General features: G+C 34.7%; 3 protein-coding genes and 1 non-coding gene across 8 annotated transcripts; 3 read left to right on the forward strand and 1 right to left on the reverse strand.

Moving 5' to 3' along the window:
* On the forward strand, positions 369–5719 carry LOC18610214 (squamosa promoter-binding-like protein 6). 3 transcript variants are annotated; one of them, XM_007045742.2, is made up of 5 exons: positions 369–658; positions 1668–2341; positions 2597–2733; positions 4180–4944; positions 5394–5719. In XM_007045742.2, exons 2-4 carry the CDS (start codon positions 1689–1691, stop codon positions 4923–4925), a joined length of 1536 nt encoding a protein of 511 aa, XP_007045804.1. In that variant the 5' UTR covers positions 369–658; positions 1668–1688; the 3' UTR covers positions 4926–4944; positions 5394–5719. The 3 variants fall into 3 exon arrangements, with proteins under 3 accessions (XP_007045804.1, XP_017971013.1, XP_017971014.1); XM_018115524.1 differs by lacking the exon at positions 369–658 and adding an exon at positions 938–955; XM_018115525.1 differs by lacking the exon at positions 369–658 and adding an exon at positions 981–1062.
* Positions 8793–10768, reverse strand: LOC18610215 (protein CRABS CLAW). Of its 2 annotated transcripts, none has more exons than XM_018114781.1 (7): positions 10278–10768; positions 9989–10123; positions 9642–9747; positions 9499–9547; positions 9326–9401; positions 9152–9208; positions 8793–9043 (listed from the first exon to the last, which is right to left on the reverse strand). In XM_018114781.1, the coding sequence occupies exons 1-7, from the start codon at positions 10368–10370 to the stop codon at positions 9038–9040; spliced, it is 522 nt and encodes a 173-aa protein (XP_017970270.1). In that variant the 5' UTR covers positions 10371–10768; the 3' UTR covers positions 8793–9037. The 2 variants fall into 2 exon arrangements, with proteins under 2 accessions (XP_017970270.1, XP_017970271.1); XM_018114782.1 differs by having other exon boundaries at positions 9642–9738; positions 10278–10762.
* TRNAD-GUC lies at positions 14398–14469 on the forward strand. Its single transcript has one exon. It is a non-coding gene; the product is annotated as a tRNA-Asp (tRNA).
* LOC18610217 lies at positions 14516–24179 on the forward strand. 2 transcript variants are annotated; one of them, XM_007045746.2, is made up of 15 exons: positions 14516–14770; positions 15576–15683; positions 15792–15923; positions 16756–17313; positions 17584–17731; positions 17847–18200; positions 18351–18872; positions 19266–20164; positions 20290–20375; positions 20462–20680; positions 20968–21096; positions 21334–21687; positions 22322–22437; positions 23458–23573; positions 23903–24179. In XM_007045746.2, the coding sequence occupies exons 1-14, from the start codon at positions 14657–14659 to the stop codon at positions 23571–23573; spliced, it is 3855 nt and encodes a 1284-aa protein (XP_007045808.2). In that variant the 5' UTR covers positions 14516–14656; the 3' UTR covers positions 23903–24179. The 2 variants fall into 2 exon arrangements, with proteins under 2 accessions (XP_007045808.2, XP_017970002.1); XM_018114513.1 differs by lacking the exon at positions 23903–24179 and having other exon boundaries at positions 23458–23804.

The raw sequence follows: 24868 nt of genomic DNA on the forward strand, positions 1-24868 counted from the left end.
ACATAAAATGTCCCAAAAAAATTTTAATTTATATTTAATCATGAATATTATTAGATATATACGTATTGTACTGATTCATACATATGTATACATATATAAATGTATAGAATAAAAAGTGGTAAGTAGGCACTAGAAGCAGAAAGGCTTAAGCAAGAAGGGAGGCTCCCATTCCAAGTGCTGCAACATGTTGTAACTTTTGATCAATGGATGGGTTTAAAGAAAGCAGAAACCAACCAGACACATCAAAATCAAAACAAAGCAAAGAACACAAATCAGATTAGACAGGGACCTAATTTTACCTTAATCAAATCAAAACAAACGAATATAAAAAACATTAGGAATTGATGATCCTCCCTCTGCCTGTGTGTGTAGATTGTTATGTCCCTGGAAGAAAAAGGGTCAAGAATGGAATTTCAGATGGAAAAACACCCACCCCCGCAAAAGCTACAAAATACCTGGACATGCTTTTGAGACAGAAATACTAGTAGCAGTAGTAATAGTGGAAATCATGTTGACTCACAGTGTATCTGCTTCGACCTCATCACAAACCTGAGAAACAGAAAAAGCAATAATCAAAATAAAGCCTTTTGCTTTTCTTTTTCGTTTCTTTCTCTGTTTCCTCTCTTTCGTTCAACATTGCTTTCTTGTTTTCTCTGTGGTAAGCCAAAGAAAATCTCAATGACCCCTTCTTTTTTCTTTTTTGCGGGTTTTTGTTTTCTTCGAGGGTCTTTTGGCTGTTGGTGTTTTTTGTTTGGTTTCCGAGAAAACTGTAGGAAAAGGAGAGAAAAATGGGAATCTTGCAACATCCCAAATTGTTCTGCTACAGTTTTTAACAGGGACTAAACATGCCCATGTGAATTCTTTTTGTCTGTTAATCTCTGAAAATGGGTAGTTTTCCTTTTTTTTTTCCTCTTTTTGTTTTTTTGGGTGGATTAAGCTTTTGGTAAACAAAAGAGTGAGCTTTTTTCCTTACCAACTCTGTTTTCTTGGGATTTGAAATGTGAAAGTATTTGGAGTTTTTTTGATTCTATAAGCTTTGGGTGGACTTCTACTTGAGCAGAGGTTCATGTGGTTATTATATTTCTTTACATGATTTGTTTTATGGGATGGGAAAACTCAGGAATATGAGAGAAGCAGTAACAATAGGAACTTGTTCATTTTATTTTCCTTCTTTTTTTTCCCTTGTTCTTGGAGAAACACAAAAATGAAACATCAGCCCTTCTGGGCAACTCAAAACATCAGCTTTACTCAGTTAAATTCTTGTGAAGAAGTTGATTGAGTTAGATTTTTTGGTTTCTCTAACCAATGAACAAGACAAGCATTCGGTTTTGATTTATTTTCTTCTTAGTCATTTTCCCTGCAACCAAACATAGCTTTGATTCTCTCTCTCTCCTATTGGACCTTCTATTAAATGCTCATGTGCGATGTCTTTAGCTTTCCTTTTTGTAATGTAATGTTAAAATTGAAATATGCTAAATGTAATCAATGGGCTGTATCTTTATCACTCTGTTCTTTACTTCTTTTATTATTAGCTCATTTTTTTTCATGTGTGTGTCTACAGATAAGCAATTATTATGTTCTTCAAGTTTCCAATTTATCTGTTCCTTGAATTGATTAGCCTAATGATTCCTTTTTTTTTTTTTTTTCGTTTTATGAATTATGTGTAGGCATTTATATTATTCATATTGATGGAGTCTTGGAGCTATGGCTCTGAAGGCAAAGGCCTTCTTTTTACTGATGAAATGGATTTGCCAGTGGATGCTTTTGCTAGAAGTAGAAAAGCACTCATAGGATGGGACCTAAAGCCTTCTACTGATTTTGAAGCTGTTGAGGGTATGGAATTCATGGATTTTGGTTTCGCTGATATGAACAAAAAACCCTTTTATGGTAACACCAGTATGGAAATCTTTGGTGCTGAGATTGGTAATGGTTGTGCTAAAAGGGTAGTTTCTCCTACTTGTATGGTTACCTCTAGTTCATATTATGGTGAAGAGGAATCTGGTTCCAAGCATTCAAGCTCTTTGATCGAGTCTAACAGTCAGGAATCTTCACTCATTGATTTGAAGCTAGGGAGATTGACTGACCATAGAGATGGACAGGATGGCAAGTTTTTGAAGGAAACTTCTGTCGTTTCTTCAGTTCGTCCGGCTTTTATGGTGAAGAGAGCTCGCACAACAAGCTCTTATTCTCATACTCCTTGCTGTCAAGTTTATGGTTGTAACGAGGATCTTAGCTCCTCAAAAGATTACCACAAGAGGCACAAAGTTTGTGAGGCTCACTCTAAGACTGCCAAAGTTATTGTTAATGGAATTGAACAGAGATTCTGTCAGCAGTGTAGCAGGTTGGTTTTTTCTTTTTACACTCTTTTTCCCTTCAATTTGATATGCTTGTGTGTGAAATTTAATTGTTATCTAAGCTATTTTTAATTTAAGATCATATTGTTATTATATTTATAATGAGCCCATGCCCATGTACTGGCCTATTTGTTCCATTTAAGCTTACTATCCTAATTATCATGGTATTTAGTTTTGCAGTTTCATGGTCCATATTTTGACATTATTGCTGGTATTAATTGTAATTCCTATTGCTTCATCAGGTTTCATGGACTGGCTGAATTTGATGATGGTAAGCGCAGTTGTCGTAAACGCCTAGCAGGGCATAATGAGCGCAGAAGGAAGCTTCATTTCAATACCCTTTCTGGAAAACCACATAAATTGCTGCAGTCATATCAAGGTATGAAACATTCTCTTACCGTTGTATCTCCTAAGGAAATTAAGTTACTCTTCTTTATACAATTGAAATTCAGATATAAACTCAACCTGTCGTGAAAGGCAGAAGAAAAAGGAAAAACTTTTTGGTCATGTGATTTGAGCCACTTGAGACAGTTTGGTGCTAATGTCCTTGACTTTATCCTCATTTGCATTGGTACAGATAGTAACCTATTTTCTTCAAGTAAACAAGGTCAGTGTTAAAATTGATGCAAGCCTTGCGAATTTTTTATTTCTCATACAAGAAGAAGTTGAAGGATTTGTTTTCCTGCAAGGCTTTGACACATTACTTTTTGTACAGAAGTGATAGTTTTGTGACAAAAGAAAATTTAGATAAGAATGAGTTACCTTTTTGATATGTTTCTTTTATGCTAGGATGATAAAGTTAGACTTGATGTTTTGGAGTTCAGATTTTCTGTTTCCTTGGGGTAACTGCTATTCAATGAATCTGCTTTCTAGTGTGTTAATTTCAGGCATTTATATAATAGAAATGTATATCAAAGCTGAATTGGTGCATTTAAAGAAACAACGTGAATGTTAGATGTGATTTAAGCATTTAAGGTTTGTTGATTTGATTGATAAACATATAATTTTAGAAGTTATACTGTTTATGTGTAGAACATCATATATTTTCATTTATAAATGAAGTTGTAAAATAAAATTTCGGTGCTATCATTTGATCAAAAGATAATGTTTTCCTCAATCCCCACTATAAATGTGCACCTTTTCTTAATGTTTAAGGAATTCCTCACTGCAGATTGCACTAAATGAAAAGGTGGAATGGCCCAGTCATCCACTCCTAAGATTTATTATAATAATCTTTTTCCAACAATCTTACATGAAAAACATTCCAAATATTTTGAACAAGCTCCACATGGAAGCCATTCCATATTTTACCAATATGGTTGACATTTATAGGAACTTTTGCATGTTCAGCTACATGAAGTTGTAATCCTTCACAATCCCCTAAAACATGGTACATCCATGCAAAAAAGAAGGAAAAAAAGTTTCCAGAGAAAAGCATCTTAATTTTGTTTTCTTACATGTACTGGTTGCTTTTAAGTTTTAAGAATTTGAAAAGCAAATGCCATACCTAATCAGGAATTTTTTAAAATGAAAAAATCCTCATTGTCTTCAGAAACGCTGAATTGGAAATATCCATGTGGAAGCAGTTTTTCAAGCCTCATATTAATGGAATATAAAATGCTAAAAAATAAAAGAAGCATATTAATCTTATCTAAAGTTTTAATGAGTTCAGACATGCTTTTCAAAGTCGATTAATCAGTTTGATTTGCAAGTTAAAAGAGCAGTTGAAGCAACCCTACGGTCTTTGCTTGCTTTGCTTCCTAATTTGCTGTAGAATTTCATTTTGCCAAATGTTAATATATTGTTCATCTATGTGGGCTCTCAGGTACCAAATTTCTGGGGACCTCCATACCAAAAAGAATGCCCTTTGTTATCCCAAACATCTTTCAAGGTGACTTTGTTTATCCAGGAAGATATGAACAAGCTAATCAGAGTCAGCAGGTTAAATCTGAAGAGAAACCAATTTACAATCCTCAGTCAGCAATACCGATCACTAATTGCCAGTTGCAACCAAAATCTATCTTTCACATGCAAGGCAGTGGGAAACAGTATGGTTCTGGAACATTTTCATCATCAACTGAAGGCTTCAATGCTCCTAATGCAGCATCAACTGTGAAAGTATCATCTGGAGTTTCACGCTCAGATTGTGCTCTCTCTCTTCTGTCAGCTCAATCACAGGACTTGTCAAACCATGCGGCAGGAATTCAAATGACTAGGCCCTTGATCAATCATGCTGGCCATGCCTATCATAGCTTTGAGAAATCTGCTGGGATGAGTTCTTTGGAAAAATCGAATGGCTTTTATACATGTGGAATGAACCCTATGGGAGCTGGCCAAGTAGGGGCTGCTGTGGTTTCTGATGCTGGTCATAATGCTAATTTTGAAGTCCAAGGAGATGGACATTTTCAAGATTCAGATCTTTTGAGTGCAAGGTATTGTCTTTCTCCTGAAAATGGAACCACTGTAGATTTGCTTCAACTTTCAACACATCTCCAAAGAGTGGAGCGACATAGGAATTCTATGCACGTAAAGCTGGAAAATGAGGACCTGTGTTATTTCCTTACCACTTAGTTGGTATGAGAGCAACAAGGTATGTGCCAAAATCGTTTTCTGATTTTCATCTTTTGTGTTCTATTTTTAGTTATCCTTGAAAGTAGGAAACTCTCTTAGCTTAAATATCTTTGTATAAATGGGCTGTTGGATTGTTACGAAGCCCACGAGACTCTCATGGTGAACTTTGAAATGTTAAAAGAAAGCAGACAAAAAATAAATAATGAATGAAACAGCACATTTATTGAGTTTGTTTTCCATAATTTTCTAAAATGGACGAGTGTGGATTACTTGCTTTCAAATGTTCCCCATAAATCTAGAATTGGTTAGGTCAATAATGATTTCAAATGTTAGGCTTACAGAACCTGTTGAGGAAAGAGTAAGCTAATATGCCAATGCGAAAACCATGAATGGCCTTCAACCATAGCTATTTAAGCATAGCTGTTTGAGGATTAAAAGAGAAAGATTAATGTTCTATTGTTCTTGCAGGTTTACAGGAAGAGGTGCAACAGTGCTGCATTGAATGTTTCACCTAATTGATGCACTTCAAAATAGGTTGTTAGAGATTCAGATACGATTGGTAGTACATCTTGTTTCTGATAGGTATATATATAACAGAGTAAATTCTGGACTTTGTAACTGTAAATTGATGCAAGTTCAATAGTATTTGCTTCTTTTGAGAACTCTTGTTCTCCACTGGATTTATGTAGTTAGCTGGTTTAATGGTTCTGTTACCACATGCTAGTTACTATTTGAGACAGTGTTGGACTCGGAAGACTTTTAGCTGGTTTAGTGAACCCATCACTTTGGTTGCACTGAAGGGGCAAAGTTAAAAAGGAACAAACTAAAGAGTCAAGTAGGAATAAGACCCCTATAAAAAGTTTAGAATGGAATCATGTAGCACTAACTGCTTTTATTTATAAACCTCTATACTGTATAAAACTTTAAGTGGTTCGTGTCCAATTGGAAGAAGATATGCTTGTGAGTGGACTGCATATCTTTGTTAAAATACCTTGCAGATTTAGTGCCTGGTTCATGTTAATTTAGTCTTTGGAGCATGATAACTTTTCTACATTTGTTTACAGCCACCATTTTTTTGTATAAATTATCCCAAAAGTCTTGGAGTTTTGACTGGACATAGGCTTTAGGACTAAAATATGAAGACTTAAGCATATTTTATCTTTAAGTATATTTGTAAACCCAATTTCTTCATCAATTGGGACAAATGAGTAGTGGCCACCTCATCCACCCATCAACTTGCCTTTATATTGCTCAGTGCTTTGTGGCCAATGAGTTGTAAATAGCTCCTGTTTTTCCAAAAGTTAACAAGAATGACTAAGCAAGTCCCACAGGAATCTTATTTAAGACTTACAACTTGGCTTTGAAAGTGTATACAGAGCATGAAGAGCTGATTCAACATATCTTTTCCTGCATTGTCTGATAGGCAGATTTGCTGTTGTGCATGCGTGTCTTATGCTTCCAACTTGATAATCTTTTCTAAATTATTTCTTTATAATCAAAATGATGTCACAGGTGACGCATTGTTCAAGGCACTTGATGATATAGTTATCAATTATCCTGCTTTGAACTCTGTCTTGATGTAGTTGTCAAATGCATGTCTGTTGTAACTTTAGTATATTTGACTTGAACAATCATGGGTGCTTCCATTGATTAAGCTTTATTCAATTCCAAAAAGGTGACTTGGGGTTGTAGAGACCACATTGGCTGTATGCTGAAATGATTTATTTAATGCAGGGAACTGATAATGCCATTGAGCGTTTTAAACAATGAGAGGCATCTATTCAATTGATTTATTTCCTCAACAGGCAATGTTTAATCCTGATGATGACTCGAAGCATTTGGAAAAATGGGTTTGTGTTGAATTTGTAAAAGGAGGTCCCCCATTAGAGTCCTGCTTAGGAATTTAATCAAAGGTGATGTCACATCAGATAGCATTGTCTGAAAGCCAACTTAAATAATAAGTACTCAATTATTCTGATAGCTTGGACTTAATCTAGTTGTGATTTGCACTCTAATAACTTACTTGGAAGACCTTTCTGAGGCCATGTCGAGTCAAAGAACAACAATGGACTCCCCATCTGTTTCTGTCAATGAGAATAAAGAAATACAGGGGAGTGGTGGGTGGTCACTCTCCATGGAAGAGGACATAATGTGGTGATTTCATGTGAACTTAATTGGCAGCTTATATCTAATAGATTCTCTTGTCTAAAGAAGATCTTCTTCATTGCTACAAAAGAGAAAAACCATAAACAAAGAAGAACTGGGTGAGATTGTTGATTTTTAGAGGTGTTCATGGTTCAGGTTCGATTGAGCTGACGTTTTTAAAAATCATACCAAACTCAAACCTGACCTACCCATAATCCTTACAATATATTTATATTAAAAAAAAAAAGTTACATCATATAATAAAATATAATATAATGTATACATATAATTATGGACTTTAAAAAAATATTTTTACTCATTATATTTTTCAAATTGTCATTTATTATTTTATATAATTTTTAACTTTTTTAATTATTATATAAGTAATATATACAATTGTATGTACTTCCCTCACAAAATGAGTGAAATTTAATTTTTTAATATAAATGTTAATAGATTTATTCAATTTCTTAATATAATTCTAATTATATTGAATGGCTTTCTTTTAAAAAAATGTATGTTTCTTAATTCTAATAGTTTTGAATAATATAAATTAATATTATAAAATTTTAATCATTTATATTTCAAACCTTACACTTTAGAAACATTTGTATATATCTCTAATTTCTTTAAAAATAAAAAAAATATTCACAAACATGACAAAATATACTAGTACCTATAAAATCAATAAATTCATTAATTATTAAATAAACAAATATGATTATCAAACTCCGCTCATAAAGTTTAAAAACTCTACCATCGATATATAAAATAATAATCTCTGTATTAATACTTTAAAATTTTTAAATATATTTGAGATTTTTATTGGAGTAAATTTCAAAATTATAATTAAATATAACACAAAGCATTATTAATAAATATAATAATTCTTTTGGGCCAAGCTGGTTCGGACCTAAAAATCTAAAAACAAGTCCGACTGGAGTTGGGCTGGACCTACAAGCTTGGTTGGGCAGCCCGGCCCTTCGAACTTAATTGAAAAACCTTTGCTCTCAAAGTGGCAAAAGTACATGAGGATCTTGCTTAGTCATTTTACAATTTACACAAAATTTACAAAGTATTCAATTTACAAAATTAGTAATTAAAACCTCTTCATGTAATTAAAATAGGGATTTTGAAATTTATAAAATAAAAAAATTACTGAATTGATAATAACTACATGAATTTCTTTATTTGTAATTAATTGGATATATGCATATATATTATATTTAACTCTGTTTGTGAAATTTAAAAATGACATTATATATATAAGATAAAGTCATAAAGATTTTTACAAAAAAATAATTCCAAGGATTATGCATAAAAAATAATAATAGCAAGATAATAGTCAATATCATTTTTTATTAATTCCTTTCCCTCTCTCTTTTTAGATCACATAAAATTATGTATATATATATAATAGTAATTCCTAAAGCATTCATAACAATCACATAAAAAATATTCAATTTCACGATTTTAAGATTCAAATCTTTAAAACATTCACAACTGTTATATAATTTTATTGAACTTTATTAAAGAAAATGACGATGTTTGATTTCAATCTGTTATATATATTCCGGTTAAATTTAAATTCTTATATTTTACTTTCGAATTCATATATTCAATATAAAATAATAAAAGAAACTAATATTTTAAGCAAGAAATTAACTAGAAATCATGATTTGAAAAAGTTTCAGAAGAACTATAATTAGAAAGCATAGAAACAAGAATAATAATAATAATAATATTAGAAAGGTGAGACTCTAGGATAGTTGTGTTCACTAAAAGACCAATAACCTACCATTAACACGAGACATTAGATGATAATTAAGGAAAGTTTGAGAGATCAAAGTTAAGGTTAAAATCCTACTATGTCTTAAATTTTGGTAGCAATAAACCAGGCTCTATCTTCATATCTCCTGCCCTGATCTCTCAGCTTTCTTTTTTGCAACTTTCATGCACCCAGTGCTTCATTCCTGCAAAATCGATTGTAAACCCTAAAAAGCATCAGTTCTTTCTCCCAGGATGGAGTACTTTTTAGCATTGTTTAATAATGTAAAGACTTGATTGTAATTTATCATTACATTGCTGCGGCTCCCGGAAACTGATGTTGCTGGGGAATTTGGAATGTACCTAGCCCACTGTTCCCAACAAGTCATGGAAATCAGAATCGAATAATGTCTTTAAATCTTGTTCGGAGAGAAAGATGAAAGATCATAGAGACTTTCACCAGCAGACATGAAACAGTTATGTCTTACATTTTTAGCTGCTGCGCTGAAGGCTTCTCGATGTGGAATCTCAGGATTTGCTGCTTTAATGCGCTGTATCTCCTCCCTTTCAATGTAATCAAGATTGCATGAATAGAACGTTTTCGATGGGAAAGATCAATCAGTATTAAAGCAGAAAGAACATATTTGTAAGTTTCCCTTACTTCATGAACCGATTGTAAGCAGATGGGAGCCTGTGTTTCTTCTCAGGAGCTGCCAAAACAGTTCCCCATAGATGTAAATATTTCCAAAAAGAATTACTATGCTAGCTAGAAGAATGTGGAGGGGAGTATTTAAGGGTTTCTACGTTTTACAACAAACGGTGCTTTGGGGGAGGATGGCTCGCTTGATGTTGATGAGGATGGAGATGGAGACTGACCCTTCCTGAAATCACCGCAGAAACTCTGCTTCTCCTTGACATGAACAACTTCCATTACTAATCAAATCAAATCTTAGTATATCTTACCAATTTTTTTTTTTTCCATTTTGAGATGTGGGGATATGTAAATATGCATAATTGTGAAGCTTACAGAACCCAGAAAAATGGAGAATTGCTTCCTTATTACTAGTTTACTACCACAAACTAATATCTGCACTCGGTCTCCACCTTTCTGATCTTTTCTTTCTCTTGGTCTAAAATGGAAACGTATGTACCTGGAGACTGAGGCTGGTTTGGGGATCGAGGCATTGACCTTGCAGTGGAGGTCTGGTGCTGAGAAAGGAGAGGTTACTGCAGTGACCGCATTTCACTGTCACAGTGTCCAGCAACCTTTTGCATGGGATCCCAACCTGTCAAAAACAAGAGAGCTAATCATACATAAACCCCGAACCAAGATATCATCATCATCATCAAGAAAAAAAAAAAGGACTGGATTATTTCTTTTCTCTTTCTTTCTTTCTTTGTAGCTTTTCATTGCCCTAAATAAGTACTGAATTAAATTACCGCAAGAACAGTGTTGCAGAAGTTGCAGCGGACATAGCAAAGATGCTCGGATTGTGGAACCAAGTCCATCCCAACTTTCTCTTCAAGGTTCATATTATCAAAGGAAGGGAGGGGAAGGGAAGAGAAGAGAAGAGAAGAGAATTGAAGAGAGGGCAGCTAGCGAGGTAAACAAGGGTGCTGTGGGTTTCAAAAGTAACGAGAAAAGGTTAGGGTTTTTGATGTCCTGATGCCAACAGGACGATGAATATAGAATGAGGTTGTGGGCTAGTTGGGTATCTATCTCTCTGTTTAGAGAGGATGGGGGGAATTGGTTAGAGCAAGAGAGTCCAAAAAATGAAAATCTTTGGGGTTTCTAATATTACTTGTCACAGTACCTGCTCTGCAATTTTCAGACATTCAGTTGCACGGGAACTCCATTCTCTCACACTCTCTAGAAATTAACTTCATCACCAATATCTCTCCATATACATCATTCCTTTACTTTGCACTCTCATTTTTGCCCTACATCATACTCTTTTAAAGAGATATATTATCAGTTTAAAGAGTTAGTTTTGTAATGAAAATTAATGAATTTAATTTTTCATTTTTATGAGATGGATGATTATGTTATCATGTTAATAGTAAATGTCTAGTTAGATAAAAAACCAATTAATATTTATATGTATTTATCGATACATGTCAAGAAAGATATAATAACAAAATCTATCTCTTTTTAAAAATTCTTATCAATTTGACATTTCCAACCCTCATTATTGTCAATGAGCGAATGTGTAGTACTAGTCGGAATTTGGATGCATACACGTTAAAACTCAAGGCATTCAGAACAATTTAGTTGAAATTGCTTGGCACAGACACCCTAGGCTAGCTGTCCTGACTTGACCCTATTCCTGGCTAGCTACGATATTGTAATTGAGGTGATCAATCATCTAGTTCTCTGAAAACTACCATGATTTTTATCGTTTTAATTTTTGAGTAATGCTTATGGAATGGAATTGAGTAAGTTTATATATTGTTTAAATCGATGGTAAGTGGTTTCTGGATTTATGTTTTACCCGCAATCTTACCTCTTTTTCATGCAGATCTCAGTGGAAAAAAAACAAAAAACAGGAATCAGAAAACCTTTTCCAAGACTGAGTTATCTTCCTGATGCACAAAGAAGACAAGGGATCCAGGTCCTTTGGGTGGCATGGTAATGGGAATCAACTATCGTTCACATCTTCGAACCAAATACTTTTCACAGCCAAGCAGTTAGTCATTGGCCCCCAGAGGTGGGGGCCTGGCTTGGATAGAGTTTGAAAGGGTGAGAAGATAGTGAAGAGATGGGGTCCTGTCCATGCATTCCATCTTTTGTGGGTGCAATGTTAAACAAGGAAAGCTGAAAGAGACGGATCCTACAATCACATGTCAATGTCACACAAGCACACGCACAGTGTTGATAGCAGCAGTACTGATGATATTTAGGAGTGAGAGAGAGCTGAAGGATGGGGGGGGGTTCCTGTCTTTTTGTGACGGGACGATTCCACAATTGCCAAACCTGGAAATAAAGCTAGTTTGACACTCGGTTTCCTCACCTTTCTTTGCTGGTATAAATCGACTTCCCCAAGGGTGCTTTTGCACTCAAGGCCCTGGCCTTGGTCCGATGTAATGGTGGTTTTGCTTTTTCATTTACTTGCTTTTCCTCCTTTGGGGTCTCTCTCTCTGAATTCAATATATATATGCATTTGTTTGCCACGAGATTCCCCCATGGTACCTCTCTCCTTGATTTTGTTACCATTAGTGCATCGCTCATTTCATACGTATAGTCCTGTTGATTAACGGATATAGACACAATGATTAGAGCTATGGAGACCCTGTTTCTTATCCATATCAGGAAACTTTGAATTGTGATTGGACAGCTCTTTTACGTCTTTGACAGAAGCAGTACCCTTCTTTTTGACATCAAGCCCCCAGCTTTCTCCTCCCAAGGTACGGGAATTTTCATTAATCCCCTTGTTGAGTATGCTTTGGTTCGGATCAAAATACTACCATAATTGGTTTGACGAATAAAAACAAATATACTGCTTAATAAATATCGTATCATGGATCCTAGTTTTATGATTGATTCAATCATGTGAAATTGTTGTACGATGGATTATTGGGTTCTTCGTCAAATTTACTACTATAGTATTATATATTATCTTTTTATTCAAAACTTATCATATAATGTTAGCCAAGTTAATCGAAAAGGACTAGCATATTTCAATGCCTCATACATGTTGAGTCGAACTCTACTGTAAAAATTTTAATTATAGAATAAGTGACGCATTTTTAATGAAATTGATAGCTTGAAATAAATCATTAAGGGTGTTATTTTTATGCACACATTTCATGAATTTAATGTTCTTACAGATTCTGTTAGTTAAATTTGATGTAAATATTAGTCTGTTTCTTTAAGACGAGTCCTTCCATAAACATAATCATGTTCATGTTTTTCAATATTAAGAATCAAAATTTTGCTTGAAGGATAGTCACTATTGTATATTTTAATATTGTACCTATTATTTCAAACCGGATTAGAACAAATTTTCTTCGTTCTGTTCCATAGACCTGATCCTAGCATAAAGTTTGACCAGTTTTTACCATGCCTCAGCATTAAGTTTTAGCAGATGCAATAAAGAGCCATAATTACATGAAGCAGCAATTGCTCGTCTTTGCCAATGACAATATGGAGCTAGGTTTGGTTGATAATAGATTGTCAGTCTTTGGTGATATGCATGGGAGGGAGGCACTGGCAAGGAAACCATTAGCATTGCCCATATTATTGTAAAGGGTTCTTTGTGAAGAGAAAGAAGCGTTGTAAATAAGTAAAAAGTATATATTGAAAAATAACGGAAAGGAAGATTGAAACAATTACTGAAATACTATGTGTTGTGATAAGTGAAAAAAAAATAAATGAATAATAGAGTAATGATTGAGGATAAGTAAAGAATAGATAAGCGGTAGAAAAAGTTAATTAAGAAGCATTAAGTAGAAACGTGTTCGAGAGAGAAGCCCTAGGTGAAAATGTTATAGCCTAGAAAAGTGATTTCAAACGAATTATGAAGCACTTTATAAATAGTACCAGAAGTAACGGTTACTCAAAAATAAGTTTTAACACATGTAATAAATAATGTTATTAAGAAGAGTTTTAATGTTGAGTAACCGTCATCTTTCAACAAAAATATTAAGTAATCGTTATTGAACTTTAATGTTGAGTAATGATTAAATATCTTATTGAAATAATGGGTTTTATGACTATTAGTAGTAGAAGGTAAAGCGAAAAGGTATATAGGAAATGCTACATGAGAACAAGTTAAAGAGATAAAAATGTACGTGAATAGGTGTGAGAAAAAAAGGTGTATGTGAACAGATACAAGAGAACAAAGTAACGGTGAGAGAGAAAAATATTTGTACTTCAAGAAAATGGTAAAAAGAAAACTTATTAATTATTTTTATATCTGAGCCATCAAGTCAAATTCTTTAGAACATCTCAATATGAAAGTAACTCATGAACTCTGTACTTATTCTGAATTATTTTCATTACTATTATTGTAAAGTGATTATTCTGTGCAAAGTAGTTGTTCTATTTGTATCAATTGTTCCACATAAACTATGTTTTATTTATTCTAGTTGTTTTGTATGAAATAGTGTTTCAGTTGTTTTAGTTGTGCTGCAAGAAGTAGTGTTTCACTTATTTTAATTATTTTGATTATTTTCTATACAATATTACACTGTGAAATCATTTTAAAAAGAATACGTTAGTGGCCAGAATAAACTATTTACACATGTGAGCTTATAGCGAGTAATATAGAAGTGATTGTAGGCTTGTGGCTTATACCTTTCTAGAAGTAAATATTTTTGCAGACTCCCTCATCAAATTTGGTGTTGATAAAATTGAAATGTCTTATGCATGATAATAGAATGAGGTGGATTTTGATGATATTTGTTTATTGTCTTTTTAAGACTGTTACAGTTCATATTTTAACCTTCATTCGTACATTTACATTTGATTATTTTGATGAAGATTATAATGATGTATCAATTTGGAAAATAGTGGAATTCATGAGATAAAAATTAGCTGCCAAGAAATTTTGGCAACGAAGTCGTTGTAGTATAGTGGTGAGTATTCCCGCCTGTCACGCGGGCGACCCGGGTTCGATCCCCGGCAACGGCGAAGGCTTTCTTTTTCCTTTTAAAAAATATTTTTATTGATCGATTTTTTTTTTTTTTTCGGAGAGTGGAGGGAAACACAGCATTTCGTGACTTCAGTTCCCGCCATCAAAACCATCTCTCTGAATCCCTGTTACTTCGCCATTCTCTCTCTCTCTCTCTGTAATTTTGCTTTCTACTAATTTCTTTGAATGGCGAAAACTAAAGAAGGAGAAGAAGTAGCGAAATCAGACGGTCTGGAGATCATCTCCATCGGATCCCTTTACAAAGGCCCCTGGGGCAAGAAGTATTGGAGCTCCTCTAGGGTACGTTGTGTTTTTTTTTACTTTCTTTTTATTATCTCTCCTTTTAATTCGATGTTGAATGATCTCGTTTACGTTTTGTTTGGCTCGGTTACATAATTTGGATTTTCTATTGTTACGAGCGAAGACTGGAAGTTAAAAAATGAAGAGTGAGATATAATTCGAGAATTTTTCTCATGAAAAATTTGAATTATGACTAAATTAACATTTTTAAACTCTAGTGATTATTCATATATTTTTGAAATTATATGTTTAAATGCAATTGAGTAGATATTTTCAAGCTCACAATTTATATATGCCTTATCAACTAAAGAAAACCAATGAACTCTTATTGATTGCCGATATAAGTAATATTTTTATGCCAATTATGCTGTGAAAATGTAAACGAAATATTGGAAGTTCTAATCGCATATCCTAAAAGGTTTTGGCAATAAGAAAAAAACTGAACTAATATCTGAAGATTGAAGAAAAAGGATTAAAAACGTGTAACTGTAATAGGAAAGTTTAGTTTCAAAAGGCTACATAATTTAGTTTAGGAGAAGTGAATTGTGAGAAAAATAGAATAGAGGACGTACCACTTAAGCAGTTCAATGACTATTTTAAATGGAAAAGCTATATTTATTTATTTATTTTTAAGTTGAATTAGCTTAAAATGAATTGAACTTTGTTTACTGAAGGGATAGATAGTTAGCAAAATTTGTGTTGAACTAATAAGCTTATTGGAGGATATGGGGTACCTCATTGTAATATCATTATGTTGGTATGAGCTTCTGTTTCATTTAAGTGGTTTAATCTTGTTGTTCTGTAGGGTAAAGATCGATATCCTTATCCTGTGGGATATCAAGCTGTTCGGGCTCACAATGGAAGCACTTATAAGACGGAAATTCATGAAGGTCCTAAAGGGCCTTTATTTGTGGTGAGTAGGCAGACTTAAAGTTTTTAGCTTGCACTTGCATCTTCTTTTCCAGTGTTACTTTTCTCAGTCGGTTTACTAAAGTATAAGTGTGCCTCTATCTGTATGCAGATCTCTTGTGATGGACAATCGTGTTCTGGACAAACTCCAGACATTGCATGGGAGAAATTTCAGAAGACAGGTTGCCCACATTTGAAGATATGGCATGGAAAGAGATTCTCATGCAGGATAGATGGTGTGGAGGTATACCTTGCTGCTTCCTTAGCAGTTTGAAGTTGCATTTTGTTTTCCTCTCCTTTTTTGGTTAATGAGATTGCTGTTAAAAAATTAAATATGGATAATTGTGGCTTTGCTGATATTGCCTGTATGTTCTTCTTTTTAATCTGGATGACAATTCATCTCTACCTTTCCTTGTTTTAGAACTCTCTTCTGTCAAATCCATGCACTATATTTGTTGATGGTCTGTACCTCCTTGGTCTCTAGAGGGAAAATTTATTTCAGAGGAGATATTTCCAAATTAAAACATAATAATCTAGGGGCTGCTCTGGAGACTATTCAAACTTTAGCCAAAGTGATGAGAATGTGTGAGCATGTGGAATCCTTGGAGTTACTGTCTTTATCTGTCATCTATACCTTAAAGACTAATCTCAGAGACCCTTAGATTGAGAGTAATAAACATGATCAAGTTCTGATGTCAAGGTGAAGCGGTATGATACAGAGCATATAAGGTGAACTTTTTTCTTTGGCAGATTTTTGTCTGGGTGGCTCAGGTTATTATATTCTTTGCAACCTACGCCATAAAAGTGCTCTACAGAATTATTTTACAGATATTGATGTCAATTATATGCATGCATTTCATATACATGTTTTAAACCTTTTGCTTGTTCTTGGCTGTTTTTTGTTCTTTGTGGCGCTTCTTTGGACTACTTGATTCTGCGCTGTGTTTTACTTGCCCAATGGTCAGAAAATCCATTTCCTGTATCATTATATTCTTATTTTTCCTTAAATTTGGATAGGGAAAACCATAGATGAATGCATAGAGTAAACTCCTTTTTTCTTTGCATGTAACATGCAGTTTTTTGGATTCAAAAATCCATTAATCCAAAGGTTACTTCGGGAATTGGTGGCAAATGTCAATGGAACAGCAGAAAGGAGTTTGTTATCTTCCAGATTCTGCAATGGGGCTTCTATAATGGAACATGACAATCGGAGCTCAAGTATCTGTACTCCTCCTGATTTACTACCATACATGGCCAGATCACAGATCAGGAAAAAAAGAAGTACAAGGTGTGAAATAATGCAAAACAGGAATGAGCCTGGCCTTAAACGACCCCGATCTAAGGACCTGACTTGTGATGCCGAGCCTTCAAATTTAGTACAAGGGAATCAGGTGAATCCTAAACATGGGTTTCCTCACACTGCTTCAAAAGAAGAAAATGAAAAACTTTCAGTAGCATCAGCAGTGCACTCAAAATCAGTGGGGGAAGATAATAACTACTCTTCTGCCAAAGATGGGTTTCAATTGAAATCTGTTGATTTCTCAGATCATCATGGGGAGAAAGAAGTCAAGAGCAAGTTCGTTAGTTCCCAAAATGCAAAATCCACTAGGGTAGCTAACAGCACATCTAAAGAGGTAAGACTGGTTATTACATCTTTCTGTCATTTTAGTCCATCCCCTTTAGAAGAAAATGCTGATGCCTTTTAATTCTCATACATGTTTCTTCTGTCTTCTTGCAAAATTTAGGTGCTTATAGCTTGTATTAGTCTTACCAGCTGAGAGCTATGCTCTTAGAAGCTATTTCACCAAAATTATCATCCTCTTCCCTTTCGGGGAAAATTTATTTTAAATCATTGTTTTATAGTCAGTTGGTACAATATTAGAAGCATTCTTCACTTCTTACAGTTGGATAGGTCAGGAGATACTGAACTGGAAGGATTCGTTTTTCTGGTAAAAACCAATGCCAAAGCTGGAGATTCACCAGTTCCAAATGACTCCCTGGGCATCAATGATGTCCATCTTTTTGCACCTGATACTTTGGATTTTGCGGAAGGTATTTCTTCTTTGCAGTATTTACAGTACATTGTTACCCAGGTTCCTTTTCAATTGTTGATAATTTATCATTCTGAGCTTCCAATATTTAGTAGTTGACCACAATATCAATGCAGATGATTGTACAAATCTTGCTTCAAGTGCAAGGGACACAACTAGCAGTGTGAAAGAAGAGTTAACTTCTGCTAATGTAGTCATTTCTGATGGCTTGGTGACTGAGTCTCATCAAGAAGATGAAGTAGGAACATCTAATTCAAATACAGGTTCTGAAAAAAGTGATTCTGATTCAGTCAGTCAGGAAATGGCTAAGTTGATGATGACGGTTTTACTTCCTCAAGCTATTCCTTTACTTAAGGAGTCTTCAAAGAAGAAAAGGGAAATTATTAACCCATACAAAGTGTTGCCCCATGTGGTGAATTCTCGAGTGAACAACATTGAAACTAACCATTTGTTGAATCTTCCATCTTCTGGTACAGGCAATCTTGAAACATTTGCATTTTTCTATGAACATGTTATTCTTTGGCATGTAGTATCGAACACCTTTAGTCCCAATACTTTGTAGCTTCATGCTAATCTTTTTCGTGCCTCTCGATCATAAGTTTTTTCTGCTAAACTTGCAGCCATCATCCTAACTGAGGAAGCACATGCAGAACAGGACAGGGGAATGCATACCCAAAGTATAGACCATGGTTCAGTTGTGCCAAATCTTGAACATGTGAACTCTGTTATTCTTGACAGTTTTGAGGATGATCAGGGAGGGGATCATGTAGCTAAGCAAGCTGTATCGTTTTCCAAAAGTGTGGAGGTTGATCAAACTAGTTTCAATAAAGACACACATCATTCCAATATTCAGGAACAGCTTGTTGGTATCAATGTGAAGCAGGAAACATCAGATTGTTGCGATGAGATCTCTGAAAACCAAGATACAATCTGCCATAAGGAAGTAAACATGGCTTTAAATAAAAAGCCTCACGGGAGTGACATAACGATGTCTGAGTCTGCTTCAGGGCATGTGTCTCTAATCATGAAAGCTTTCTCTGAAGATATCCAGGGTGTTTGTGTAAATTTGGATGAAAACTCAGCAGATATTGAAAACCATTCTATGGAAAAGAAGCCCAAGAATGCACTTAATTGTGCTAAAGGTAATGACATTCATCCAGCCTTTCTTGAAAATTCAGCTGTCAATTTTCTTGTAAGTCCCCACAGGGCAAGCAAGTATTTCCTGAATTGATTGACAAGATATCAGTATGGCTCAGAATGAAAGGTCTTAGTTTCCTACTAGCCTGCTGTCAACCTATAATTAATTTTAAATTTACCTTCATAGTTAGAAACTATGTCACTCAGAACGGAGCTTATATTGTCCAATGTTGTGAAAATATGGCTGTAGGAGCTGTAAATCATGCAATTTACTTATATCTGATTGTCAGTTTACAAAATTTAGATATCTTGCACTCATGATAATTTTATTCTTTCTGTCTCAGCTAATCGTGATTTTTATGATTTTCAACTTGATGCAAATAATCATGTTTCTGCAGTTGTAGATACAAATGATAATAATCCAAGTGGCATTGGAAGTCCTGTGCAATTATCAGGGAAGGACATAAGTGCTGACACCAGGACTCCTAAAACGAACTCTTCCTATCAAGCCCAGCATAAAGTATATACTAGAAAGAAAGTCTCAAAACAAGCTTATTCAACTAGAAAATACACTGGTCCTCTCTCTGAAAGTATCATATACAGAAATACTGGAGATGATTATGCCCCTAATGAGTCTGCTACAACAGGAATTTCACTTGTTTCAAAGAGTTGTCACTCTTCTGATGAAAAACCATGCAATAGAGATATCTGTGATGCTACAGACATGCTTGAAGGACAGTCGTATGGACTGCCTGTGGAGAAAACTACTACAAATTGCAAACCTGAAATGAGTAATATGCCACCTGTTCTATCTAATCGAAATCAAAAGTTGGTTTGTGCCTCTAAAGCAAAGGATGCATCATGCTTACTTGTTCCATCTGTTTCGCTTGAAAGGGGATTTCAAGAAAACTGTCACAAGGAGAGGCTTGAGCATAGAAGCACTGTAGAAAATGGCTGTCCTGCATCATGTCAAAATCAGGTTACTAGTGTTTTTGACACGAACAGATCTAAAGCAAGGGAAGTTCAAGGTAGTTCAGATGTCAACTGTTGCAGGGATGTAGAGCTTAATTGTGATCTAAGGGGCATTGTCAACCTTGTAGGAAGCTATTTCCATCCTTTGCCTATTTCATCAGTATGGCTGCGTACAAAAGGAAATGAAATCCACATTTGTGTTTTATGTGGTCTTCTTGTAGATAAGGACAGAACCTTGTTCCTCTACAGGGTATCTATTGAAGAACCAAGTATAGGATGCCCTTCTTTTGTTGGTTACACATCATTAACATTGCCATTTTCAGAAGTAAGCTTTGGTGGGCGGATATGTTGTAACTCTTCAGCCATTTTTATTGTACTTATTGATTCCTTGACTTTGTTGCTTACCTGGTCAGCGATAAAATTTGTGACATTTTTTCTGTGCTTTCCTAGATTGATTCAGAAAGATGTGGCTTACAATTCACCCCAGATGGGCAATGTCTTGTTTTACTTGACGGTATTAAAACACCTTATTGCAGGTTGATTGTTTCTTCGAGTTTCTATCATGTTAAAACAGATTTGAAACAACAGTAATATTATATTAATATCTGATTTCTTTTCTTAGGGAAGGGATAATAGATTGTATCTGCTCAATATGTTCTTCAGGCTGCTCTAATGAGAATGGAGTAAAAATTGTGCGAGTAAATCATGGTTATGTTTCTTTGGTTGCAAAATTGGAAACAGTTGAAAGTGTGCAATGTATATTGGTTTGTGAAAATAACTATCTTGTTGCTGCTGGAACGAGTGGGAGACTGCATCTTTGGGTCATGAATTCAACATGGAGGTGAATGTCTTCCCTTTCTCTCTATCTAATATAACAACCTCTTCATTATCATAGCGGATGGTATGATCTTTGTTTTGTTCTGCAAAATGCTTAGTTTGTGGTTTTCAGCAGCAGATTCATATTGTAGCACTGAATTCAGCTGTTGTAAGGGAATGTTTGCTTTATATAATTTGAAGATAACCTTACTTTCTCCCTTTTCTTTCTACCCTCTCGAAACATGTTTTCTTGCTTAATTATTGTTATTGAAGCGTGCAAGTTTACCTGTCTTCCTTGTCCACTTTTTGCAGTGCATGGACAGAAGAATTTATTCTACCAGCTGGTGACTGCATATCTCCTTGTGTAGTGGAATTGAAGAGAATTCCAAAGTGTGCTCGTCTGGTGATTGGGCATAATGGTATTGGGGAATTTGTTGTATGGTATGTAGCCTTCTGTTTAAAATCGTTTTCTTTTATATTTATTTGGTGATCCTGAGTGTATATTATCTGTAATTGCTGGGTAACATTGTGGAAATATTAATTTATTAATAGGCACTCCGTTTTTTATATCCTTTCGTGCATCATTTTGTGCATAAGGCTCCAGAGGGATTTTCTTGTATTTGCCTCTCCGCATAAAATCTGATTAGTTACTGATAGAAAACATGTTTTATTTCTCAGGGATATTTTGAAAAGGCTCATTATCTCAAGATTTTCTGCTTCTGGCAATCCAATTAAGCAATTCTTACCAATCAGTTTATTCAGTTGGCAGCCTGTTTTCAGCTATGCTGATATGAATGGACGCATTGATGAAATCATCACAACAAAAATTTTGTTTTCTGAACATAAGGACTGTTTTTTTCCTCCATTGGAGGGGGAAGATATTGCTCTCTGGCTTCTTCTCTCGACTGTCTCTGATTTTGAGGATCAATACGAACGTTTACCTAGTAATTGCCAAGCCAATCCAGCCAGATCATGGAGGCTAGCTTTATTGGTCAAGGATAGGGTGATCTTGGGGAGTACACTGGATCCAAGGTACTCTAAAGTTCTATTTCTGTATCTTAAATCTAGATTGGGCTTTTGCACTCGTAATGAAAGAGACATACTGTTCATAGAAATGGGATCATTCTATTGTGTTTTTTTAAGGCAGTAAGTAACTTGTTTTCTGGTAAAAGATAATATTTTTCTTTGATGCATGCCAATCCATATTTGGATCTATGAAAATTTTCATTTTATTTCCTCCAATTTATGTTTCCCTTCTCTGTCTGTAGTAACCAAAAGAATTTGGGAACTGCTCATCCTAAATTGTAGAATATACTTTTGATCTCCTTAGGCTATCCTGTTTCCCTAAATTATCTTATTACTCATTGTGGAGGTATATGCAACCAAGTGAAGATAGGTTGTGAAACAAAACAGTATACTATTTAGTGTGCCTTTTCAAGGAAACCTAATTTACTGGATTACGTTCCAAGGTGATCATTTATGCGAGAGTGCATTGGGTACTTGCAGCTGTTTTATGTGGTGTTTGGGTTTCTATAAAGAAAGGAAGAAACAGATTGCTACTGTATCAATTTTATTTAAGCTGGCTAAGTATACACTTGAGAAAAGAAGTTTCTGAGACTTAGCATGTAAATGTGTCAAAAAATAATTGATGAACTTTACTGTGCAGGGCTGCTGCAATTGGTGCATCATTTGATCACGGGATCATTGGAAGAGATGATGGGCTAGTGTATATGTGGGAATTGTCCACAGGAACTAGACTTGGTGTTTTGCATCATTTCAAAGGTATGACTGAATTTGCTTTCGTAACTCCTCAACCGAGAAAGTGGAATTTGTTTCTGTTATTGTGAATTGAAAGAAGGGGAACACTCATCTGACAAACAGCATCTTTCCTCCTTGGACATTCTAGACCCATGGTTAAAACAGCAGAATTTTTACTTAAAAAACTTTATCTGATATAATTCTATTTAGAGAAAGGAGAAATAAATTGTCTCGCAAAATCACTTGATTGCCCAAATACAGGAAACACATCCTCTCATCTCTTGTCTTGCTTAGATTAGATCTTGAAGCCACTTTTTGTGTTCATCCATCTGCCGTTTCATAAAATTCAAATACTTTTAACAGTATTTGTTGTCTTAGTGATAACAATGCACGTGCATCTAATTGCTTCCATGCCCTTCTTTTTAAATGTTAGCTATTAAAGTAAAACTCCTTGATGGGCTCACTTAGTAGTTTGTGGTTTTTGGAACGTGTGGTTCCTTGATAAGGTATTAAAGCTTTTTGGATCTAGCAGTTCCAACTTTCGAGTTTGAATTTTGACTTTTACTATTCTTCCTTTTTACGGGCCAATGGTTGTACTGCTGAAGGCGACAGCCTCTTCCTGTTCATAAAGTCCTCATCCCTAGTGAAGGCTGGATTCCATCTTAGGTTCTTGATATAATCACGAAAGGGACTTTTACCAGCCATGCTAGTTGACACCTTTGGCTGTCTTTTCTTTATCCTCTTTAATTAGATTTAAACGAGATATGTAATATGCCTGTACTTGATCCACATGGCCAAGGCAAGGGACTTACGTCAAAGGGAGCAATGTTAGAGATCAAAATTAAACTCATTCATGAACCTTCACCATACAGCCTAAGCTATTAGTTGCTTGGTCCTTTGACATTCAGGTTTCGATTATAATGAACATAGGAGAACCTCTGGCTCGGTTGTGATGAATTTCGATGGACTATAAGCTTTCATACTTAAGCTTTGCTTCAATATTATGCGTACATAGCTGATTTTCGACTGTGATATGGTGATCAGGTGGCAGTGTTTCATGTATTGCAACTGATGATTTGAGGCCAGATGTCGTAGCCGTAGCTGCTGATGATGGCCAGCTGCTGATTTATCTACACAGCCAAGAGAACTTTGCAAAATAAGTAAGACACTAATAGCAAATAAGCTATTTGGTCTCTTCCATGGCTTCTTCTCAGTGCTTCAATATGTAACTGTGCAGTTAATATTCATTACAACTCACTCATTCTGCTGGGTCACATACACATTTTATATATGGATTTAGCAATATAACAAATGTTTGTTTCAGCTGGAATGAATTATACCCATGTTGAAAATGCCTAGATCTGGTTTTTACTGTTTTTCGTTTTGCTAAACGATATGCTCGAGTTGTTGCATCACTATGATTAAGTTGCCGGAAGTTTAGACCCACATGGCGATGTGGAGGCTGATGTGTATTTTTTGGCCATTTTAGGTGCTGATTGGGATTTCTCTTTGCCATTGATCGTGCTGGAACCAGTGACTGTCAAACATAAGGCTATGCTAATCCAGACACATAAAACAGATGTGCGGTGAAAGATAAAGATAGCTGTTTTCCTTTTTTAAATCACGTTCAAATAAAATAGATCTAATTCAATTCTTACAAATATAAATTAGAATTAGCTACCAAAAAAAAAGCATATACGTACAGACATACATATATTATTAAAGTAAGTTTTTACTTATCAACCAATTAAAACTTCTTAGGAGCTTATTAAGTGGTTAATTGCTGCACGTTTATTCATCAATTAGACCTTTAAGCATTATTTTTTTTTAAAAATGATATTATAAAATTATTCTTATTAACTACATATAAAATAAAACTGTGACATATATATATATATATATATGTACTTAATTAAACAAACTGATATATGATTAAATAATAGATTTAAATTATTATAGTATCATGTAATTGCTAAAATCATACATGAATTTTGCAATAAAAAAATATATCGATTAACTATTGTGATAATAAACCGAGAAATATAAATTTTCAGGTTGTCGGGCACGTAATTTTTTTATGGCAAAGAATGAATTGCTGCAGTGTTTTGAAGTGTAGTCCTTTTTGCTTTTTCGATTCCTTGACTGTTTCTTTGGCATGCCTCCATTCATTCCTTGCGTCAAATCTTGATTCAATAGGCTTTAAATTAGAGGATCTGAAAAAGTTGTGCTGCATCTGATCAGTAGATCCAAATGATTCAGAGAAAAAGAAAGGGAATGGGGAAAACAAGATCTGAAACATTCTTGGGTGTGTGGCTATTGACTTCAAACTGTTACAAAAAGTTACAGCCCGGACATGACAGGACAAAATATAATTAAGGTAGATCACAGGGACCAGCCATTTATGAAAACAGTGGGCCTCTAACGTTCTCTCTTTGCCTTATTCATTCAATGCAGG

The sequence above is a fragment of the Theobroma cacao genome, chromosome 2, assembly GCF_000208745.1.
Source record: "Theobroma cacao cultivar B97-61/B2 chromosome 2, Criollo_cocoa_genome_V2, whole genome shotgun sequence".
Lineage (NCBI taxonomy): Eukaryota > Viridiplantae > Streptophyta > Magnoliopsida > Malvales > Malvaceae > Theobroma > Theobroma cacao.

Coding starts and splice junctions, on each gene's coding strand:
- LOC18610214 (XM_007045742.2), top strand. CDS start 1,689: ATGGAGTCTTGGAGCTATGGCTCTGAAGGCAAAGGCCTTCTTTTTACT. Junction 2,342..2,596: donor TTCTGTCAGCAGTGTAGCAG/GTTGGTTTTTTC, acceptor TTGCTTCATCAG/GTTTCATGGACTGGCTGAAT. Junction 2,734..4,179: donor ATTGCTGCAGTCATATCAAG/GTATGAAACATT, acceptor GTGGGCTCTCAG/GTACCAAATTTCTGGGGACC.
- LOC18610215 (XM_018114781.1), bottom strand. CDS start 10,370: ATGAACCTTGAAGAGAAAGTTGGGATGGACTTGGTTCCACAATCCGAG. Junction 9,748..9,988: donor AAACCAGCCTCAGTCTCCAG/GTACATACGTTT, acceptor GTTCATGTCAAG/GAGAAGCAGAGTTTCTGCGG. Junction 9,402..9,498: donor GCTTACAATCGGTTCATGAA/GTAAGGGAAACT, acceptor TTACATTGAAAG/GGAGGAGATACAGCGCATTA.
- LOC18610217 (XM_007045746.2), top strand. CDS start 14,657: ATGGCGAAAACTAAAGAAGGAGAAGAAGTAGCGAAATCAGACGGTCTG. Junction 15,684..15,791: donor CTAAAGGGCCTTTATTTGTG/GTGAGTAGGCAG, acceptor ATCTGTATGCAG/ATCTCTTGTGATGGACAATC. Junction 15,924..16,755: donor GCAGGATAGATGGTGTGGAG/GTATACCTTGCT, acceptor TGTAACATGCAG/TTTTTTGGATTCAAAAATCC.